Source organism: Marmota marmota, unplaced genomic scaffold, assembly GCF_001458135.2.
Source record: "Marmota marmota marmota unplaced genomic scaffold, marMar, whole genome shotgun sequence".
In the NCBI taxonomy this organism is placed as follows: domain Eukaryota; kingdom Metazoa; phylum Chordata; class Mammalia; order Rodentia; family Sciuridae; genus Marmota; species Marmota marmota.
This window is the reverse complement of record NW_025999880.1, coordinates 4,306,264-4,314,679: the sequence shown is the minus strand read 5'-3', so window position 1 is coordinate 4,314,679 and position 8,416 is coordinate 4,306,264. Positions and strand designations below refer to the sequence as shown.

The 8,416-nt window shown below is 36.0% G+C and overlaps 1 protein-coding gene across 7 annotated transcripts in view; it reads right to left on the bottom strand.

Annotated features, from left to right (window-relative positions):
* Trim37 (tripartite motif containing 37) overlaps positions 1-8,416 on the bottom strand; it is a 141,095-nt gene that overhangs the window by 65,416 nt on the left and 67,263 nt on the right. For all 7 annotated transcript variants that reach the window (XR_007343444.1, XM_015495400.2, XM_048792069.1 and 4 more), the window contains one exon: positions 3,657-3,742. Coding sequence is in view for 6 of the 7 variants with exons in the window: in XM_015495400.2 (XP_015350886.1) it covers positions 3,657-3,742 (86 nt within the window). In the remaining variant the exon portion in view is untranslated. The remainder of the gene's footprint in view (positions 1-3,656; positions 3,743-8,416) is intronic.

Below are 8,416 nucleotides of genomic sequence, written 5' to 3'. Positions count from 1 at the left end.
AAAAAAAAAAAAAAAAAAAAAAAAAAAAAAGAAGAAGAAGAAGAAGAAGAAGAAGAAGAATACAAATAACAGAGCTGGATGTGGTGGCACACACCTGTAATCCAGTGACTCAGGAGGTTGAAGCAAGAGGATTGCAAGTTTGAGATTAGCCTCAACAATTTAGTGAGGTGTTAAGCCAATTTAGGGAGACTCTGTCTCAAAATAAAAGATAATAAAGACTGGGGATGTGGCTCAGTGGTTAAGTTCTCCTGGGTTCAATACCTGCTACCAAAAAAAAAAAAGAACAAGAAAAGAAAATAGAAGGGAAACTAGTAGAGTACAGGAAGAGGATCAAAGGGAGGGAGGAGAGAAAGAGAAGATACTGGGGAATGAAATTGACCAGATTATACTGTGATATTGTATGAGTGTACAAATATGTAACAATGAATCCCACTGTTACAATTCATCAAAAAAAAAAAAAAAGGAAAATCTAAACAGATCAATAATGAATAAAGAGATTGAATCAGTAATTAAAAAAAAAACAACTCCCATCAATGAAGCCTAAAACCTGATGGCTTCACTGCTAAATTCTACCATTTAAAAATCTAATAACCATCCTTCTCAAGCTCCTCCAAAAATTCAAGAAGAAATTTCTACCTCATCTTAAGAGGCCATAATTACTCTGATACCAAAACATAGGCCAATATCTCTGTTGAACATAGATTTAAAAGTCCTCAACAAAATACTAGCAAACTAAATCCAACAATACAAGAAGAGGAAGTAAAAAAAAAGACATCTAAGTTGCAAAAGAGAAAGTTAAATTTTTCTGTTTGCATAAATTGCCATATATGTAGAAAAACCTTGAATACTCTGCCAAAATTGTTGGAACTAATAAATTTTGTAAAACAGCAAGATACAAAATCATCATACAAAAATCAGCATTTCTATATACTAACAACGAACTATCTGGGAAAAAAAATGAACAGTGACATTCACAATAGCTATAAAAAATACTTAGGAATTAATTTAACTGAGGAGGTAGAAGACCTATATACTGAAAACTATAAAATACTGTTGAAAGAAATTGAAGAAGACACAGATAAATGGAAAGGTATCCCATGTTTATTGACTGGAAAAATTAATGTACATATATATTCATTTGTTATAATTAGTTATACATGACAGTAGAATGCATTTTGATGCATCATATACAAATGGAGTATGACTTCTCATTCTTTTGGTTGTACATTAGAGTTACACAGGTCATGTAATCATACATGGACACAGGGTACTTTAAAGGAAAGAGACCACAACACTCAGAGCGACCAAGAGATCTTTATTGCATCAGTGTAAAAGAGGAGAGAGAGAGAGAGAGAGAGAGAGAAGAAAGAGAGAGCAAGAGCAAGAGAGAGAGACAGAGAGAGCAAGAGCAAGAGAGTGAGCAAGAGCAAGAGAAAGAGGGGCCTGGCAGGAGGGAGTTTTTATAGCTCAAATCTAATGGGGTCTCTGGGTCTGCAAGCTGCCTTGTTGGCACAAGGGGGGTTAAGTGTTCAGCCTTGAGTGGGGTTGAGTGTTCAGACTTGACGAAAACAGATGATAAAGGACCAGACAGAGGGGGGTTTGGGTGCATGGGTTATCCTGCAGCTAACATTTGTTCAGCCTGCCCTGCAGACAACTTAGTTCAGCCTGTCCTGCACCTACCAGTACTAATGTCTGATTCATTCTACTATCATTCATACTCCCATGCCTCCTCCCTTCCCTTTACTCACCTCTATCTAGACCAAATTACCTCTATTTTCCCCTCACCTTATTGTGAATTAGCATCCGCATAGTCAGAGAAAACATTGAGCCTTTGATTCTTTGGGATTGGCTTATTTCATATATATAATTATTCTTCAGTTCCATCCATTTACTAGAAAATGCCATAATTTCATTCTTCTTTAAAGCTGAGTAATATTCCATTGTGTATATATACTACAGTTTCTTTATCCATTCATCTGTTGAAGGGCATCTAGGTTGGTTCCATAGTTTAGTCATTGTGAATTGAGTTGCTATAAACATTGGTGTGGCTGTGTCCCTGTAGTATGCTGATATGAAGTCCTTTGGGTATATACCTAGGAGTGGGATGCCTGGGTCAAAAGCTAGTTCCATTCTAAGTTTTCATAAGAGTCTCCATACTGGTTTCCAGAGTGGTTGCACCAATTTGTAGCCCCACCAGCAAAGTATGAGTGTACCTTTTCTCCCAAATCCTCACCAACATTTATTGTTACATGTATTTTGATAATTTCCATTCTGACTGGAGTGAGATGGAATTTCAGTGTAGTTTTAATTTTCATTTCTCTAATTTTTTCATATATTTGTTGTTTGATTGTATGGAAAAATTAAATTTGTCAAAATGTTCATACTTCCCAATGTGATCTGCAGGTTCAGTGACATTTTCCCCAAATAGAAAAAATAATCTTAACCAAGAGTGTCAGGCCAACAATTAAAAAAAAAAAAAATTTTTCAACAAAACTCATGTTCAAATTTAAACCCCATTGTAGAAACTTAATCTGACTATGGTACTTGAAGACCTTTGAGATATAATTAACATTAAATGAGGCTAATAAGGGTAGAGTTCTAATCCAATGTACTTGTGGTTTTATAAGAGGAGGAGGATGAACCTGAGCTAGGACATTATGTCTCCCCATATGCTACCTTATGCTGCTGCCTTGGGAATCCACAGTTTCCACCAGCAAGGACTACCTCATAAGATGCAGGTGGCCAATCTTGAATTTCTGTTCTTTAGAACTGTGAGCTGAATAAACTTTTATTCTCCATTAAATTACTCAGTCTATATTCTTTAGTTATAGCAGTAGCTCTGGACCCACAAAACTCATGTCCTTCTCACAAAATACATTCATTCCATCACAATAGACCCAAAGTCTTGATCAACCAAGCCTTAACACAAAAAAGATTCATAAATCGAATACTATATAATTTGTGCTTTGAATTAAAACAACATTCAATAAATTGTGAAATATGGCAACTTCTAAAATTTCTGTATGTATCAGATTCTGTAACTATAAACAGTAGATATTGCCAGGCACAGTGGCACACACCTGTAATCCCAGGTACTTGGGAGGCTGAAGCAGGAGGATCATAAGTTTGAGAATAGCCTCTGCAACTTAGTGAGGCCCTAAGCAACTTACCTAGACCCTGTCTCAAAATAAAGAGGGCTGGGGATGTGGTAAGGTGTCCCTGAGTTCAAGTCCACTTAAAAAAAACAAAAAAAAAAAAAGCAAGGTGCTAAGCAACTCAGCGAGACCCTATCTCTGAAGTGAAAATAAAAATAGGGCTGGGGATATGACTCAGTGGTCAAGTGCCCCTGAGTTCAATCCCTGGTACCCCCCCCAAAAAAAAAAAAAAAAAAGTAGATATTATTAGAACCTATCTCAGAGAATTTTCTAAGTAAACAGGATAAGGTACACAGAATGGCTTCAAACAATGCCTAAAACACAAGAACACTTTTCCAATAATAGTTATCACTAGTAATACACTCTAAAATCCATACTATAAGATATAGCATTTTTAACACCATGAACCACATAGAGCAGTGGCTATAATTTACTGAAATATGATCTGGTCAGAAAAGAGCACAGACAAGACAGAAGGCTTGTGGGGCTTGGCCTCTGTACCTGGAGGTCCTGCAGCAGCTGCATCTTCCATCAGTTCTCCCTCTTCCAACTCCATATTGTTATATTCTACATCATTTTCTCCAGACCTAATAAACAAGATTCATCATTCTCACAGAGTAAAAACAATTAACATTTATAAATACATTTCAAAGAATTTTATAACAAGTATACCAACTTTCTCCTATGAAGACATAACATTTCTAAATGCAAAAATAATAACTTCTATCAGTATCTCATGAATGAGTAATGTTAATGTTCAAACAACCATTTGAATAATAAACTTTTTTAAAGGAAGGAAGTCTTTTTTTATAATATAACTTTATTTTTTTAAATTTACTTTTATGTGGTGCCAAGGATCATGTGCTAGGCAAGTACTCTACTACTGAGATATAACCCCAGCCCTAAAATATAAGCTTTTTAAAAATATCAAAGTAGAAGCTAGGTGTGATGGCATATGCCCGTAATCCAAGAAACAGGAGAAGTTGTGAGGCAGGAGGATCACAAGCTCAAAGCCAATCTTAGAAAATTATTAAGACCCTGTCTCAAAAAGGGCTGAGAATGCAGCTCAGTGGTAAAGTGCTCCTAGACTCAATTTCCAGTACCCGCCCTCCACTGTCACCCACTAAAATCAAGGTAGGGTTGGCAACATTTAATTTTTAAATCAGAAAATCTGAGAACCACTGTAAATAGAAGAGACTATAGGTTTAAAGAACTGGTAACCTAATGATAGTAAAATTAGGAAATGTTTAAGAAATAAAAGTCCAAATTACTATACAGGACTAAAATAACTTTAAAAAAAAGGTGCTGCTTCCTACTAGTACTCATAAAGACTCTCTTATTACTAAAAAACACTATTTTTAAACTACAAAGTATTATTTGGAATAGTAGAAATCAATTTTTTTTAATTTTTAAAAATTCATTTATTTATTTGCTGTAATTTGTTATACATGACTCAGCATTAAAAGAGAAGAAAATCATGACATTTGTAGGTAAATGGATGGAGCCGGAGAATACGATGCTAAGGGAAATAAGCCAATCACAAAAAACCAAAGGCCGAATGTTATCTCTGATAAGTGGTTGCTGATCAATGTTATTTTGTATATTTAAAGAAATCTTAAGATCATCTCCCAGCTTGATGGTTTAAGGAGCTCTGCAGACCTGCTTTTGAGAAAACTGGTGACAGTTTTTTTTAATAAAACATTTATGGGCTGGCACTGCAGGTCAGGGGTAGAAAGCTTGCTTACCATGCATGAGGTCCTAGACTCAATCTTCAGAATCACAAAAACAAAAGCAACGAAAAATATTTAAAGATTCTCAAAATGATTCTATTGAAACCAAACAAATGAAAAAACATACACTTCAAAAAATATACATTAAGCTGGGCCTGGTGAAACAGGACTATAATCCCAGTGGTTTAGGTGGCTGAGGCAGGAGGATTACAAATTCAAGGCGAGCCTCAGCAATTTAGCAAAACCTTGTCTCAAAATAAAAGTCAAAAAGGAGCTGGAGATGTAGCTCAGTGGTAGAGCACCCCTGAATTCAATTCCAATGCAAAAAAAAAGTATTAAAATTTATTAAGACAGAGTATGCATCTGCGGTACCTGAATCTTAAATCATTCCTCTTCCCCATCAAATCCATTCAGACAGAAATCCCACTTCAGATTGGAATTGTCAAGAACAAAGATCTTCCACTTCCTGCAGCTCCCAAGAAGATATATTCCCAGGAAGGGTAAGAAATCAATATTTCTCATTTTGCCTCCAGCTACATATTGCTAATGCCAAGGTCTAAGTGTATGTGGCCAAAAGGTAAGGAATTCCTTTCTACCCAGATCCATATGTAAAATAGAGGCTCTACTTGGGTATAGCATGTTGAAAATGCTGAGGCCCAAATTGCCCTTGTCACAGCTTATTCATAAAGTGAAGGTTCAAAGCTAAAAAAGCAAACTCAGAAGAGCTAAGCTTACTGCTCCACTGCCTAGTTAGCTCAGCTTTTAAAGCAGGAGAGAGAAGTACACTTTTCTCCTCACTCCAGTTCAGAGCCACAGGGGATGGGATTGTATCTCAGTGGTAGAGCACTTGCTTAGCTGGGTTCAATCCTCAGCACCACATAAAAATAAATAAATAAAATAAAGATATTTAAAAATAAAAGAGCCACGGAGAAAGATGCAACACATTAAAAATATCAACAAAATATTAGCAAATGGATCCAGCAATATAAGAGAATCATAATATACCTTATCAGTAGAATAAAAATGACCCTCTGAGTAGATCGAAAAAGCGTACATAACAAAATCCAACCCTGTTTATAATAAAACCACGCAATATTCAATAAAAACTAGTGAAAATACAAAACCTCATGAGGAACCACTGGATCACTCATACACTTCTAGAGGGAATGTAAAATAGTATAGCGATTCTAGATAACTAACATTCTCTTTAAAACAAAACATGCAATTATCATATGAACCAACAATGCATTTATCCCAGAGAAATTAAGAATTATGTTGACATAAAAACCTGTGCACAGGCTCAGCACAGTGGTGTACTCCTATAATCCCAGCTACTCAAGAGGCTGGGAAGGAGGATTGCAAATTCAATATCAGTCTCAGCAACTCTGTGAGGCCCTAAGCAATTTAGGAAGACTCTGTCTCAAAATAAAAAATAAAAAAGGGCTTGGGGATGTGTTTCAGAGGCTAAACATCCTTGGGTTCAGTCCCTGGTAGACAAACAAACAACACTGTGCACAGGTATTTATAACAGCTTTATTCAGAATATAGCCCAAATCTGGAAACATTCCAGATATCCTTCAATGGATTGGCTGAATAAACTGGGGAACACCTACAATACAGAATTACTACTCAGCAATAAACAGAAATGAACTATTAATATATACCATAACCGGAATTCAATCTTCAGAGAACTATTTTAAAAGAAAGAAGTCAATCCTTTAAGGCTATATGTTTACACACTGAAATAACATTCTTTAAGTGGGGGAACCTTGAAATGAGTGATTGCCAGGAGTTAAAGAGAGAGCTGAAATGCGTAGAAAAGTGGATATGACTATAAAAAAGCAACATGAAGAATTCATATGGTGAGGAAAATGTTCCATTCTGACTATATCACAGTCAACATTCTGACTGTGGTGATGTACTATACTTACACAAGATGCTCCACTGGGGAAAATTGGATAAAGTGTAATGAGATCTCTTATTATTTCTTATAACTGCATATAAAATTATCCCAAAATAAAAAGAAGAAATTAAATGCCAGGAAAAAAATAAATAATATTATTACAGAAAAAAACATGAAGGGAGAAAGTTGAGAAGGAGAAGAAAGGAAAGAAATGAATATCTTTTCCAGTTAAAAAAACTGATAATGATCACTAGTCAAACAGACGATACGCCTATTTCTTCTTTCTAAAAGGAAGAAGGGCTGGGGGTTTGGGGTAGTGGTGGAGCACTTGTCTGGCATGTGTGAGGCATTGGGTTTGATCCTCTGCACTACATAAAAATAAATAAATAAAATAAAAGGAAGAAGAGCTGGGAATACAGCTTTCCTTCTTGCTGGTAGGGCACTTGCCTAGCATGGGTTCAATCCCTAGTACTGTGGGGGGTGAGGAATGAATGAATATGAGTCAATCTATAAGAGGAAGGAAAATTAACTTGTGCTGTTATTTCTATGAATTGTATAAAATAATTTAAGTTAAGATATTACTATAGATGTGGTAAAGGCGCTCCCCCCGCCCCACTGTCTTGACAAGGTCACAGTCCAGCGTAGATGAATGTATATGGACACAACACAAACACTATTAGAAAGGTTGTGAATCAAGTTTTACATAAAACCCAGCTGCCTTTAAGAACAATCTTGAAAAAAAGCCAAGAGTCATAACAAAGTAGTAATTCAGATTAAATTATATCTGTTAGCAATCTTTTAGCAAGCTGGACTTCACATCATAGAAAGTGCTATTAAAGAATAAACTGTAAATTTTCCATGCTGATTCAAATCAATCAGTTCTAGTCATCTAAAAATCTCACATTCTCATTAGGGACTTCTCATTTGGGGACTTAAAAAGTACCCAGGCTTCACATTTTAACTAGCTAACCCCTTTTAGATAACTAAATGGTCTATTTTGAGGAACTAATTTTGTAAGAATGGAGGGGAACCCAATAGGATGTTAGAAAAATCTCATCTGGGATTAGGTGTGATGGTGCATGTCTGTAATCCCTACAACATGGGAAGCTAAGGCAGGTGGATAGTAAATTTGAGGCCATTCTCAGCAACTTAACAGAACTTGGTCTCAAAAATAAAAAAATAAGAAGGGCTGGGCATGTAATTCAGTAGTAGAGCACCCCTGGGTTCAATCTCCAGTACCACAAAGAAGAAAACATCTCATCTGAGGCTGGAATGTAATTCAGGGGTAGAGCACTTGCCTAGCATGTGTGAAAGCTTGAGTTAGATCCCCAGCACTGCAAAAATACAAAAACAATACAAACTCAAAACCATCTCATCTGAACTCCTATTTAACAGCTGATACAGGGCTGGGACAGAGAAGGTACAAGATGAATCTGAAGTGCTTTACAATAACACAAAGCTAAAAAAGTGCTTAAAAATGATGGAGGGCTGGGGCTGTAGCTCAGTGGTAGAGCACTTGCCTAGCATGCATGAGGCACTGGGTTCGATCCTCAGCACCATATAAAATAAACAAATAAAATAAAGGCATGCTGTCCATCTACAACTACAAAAAAAAAAAAAAAAAAAAA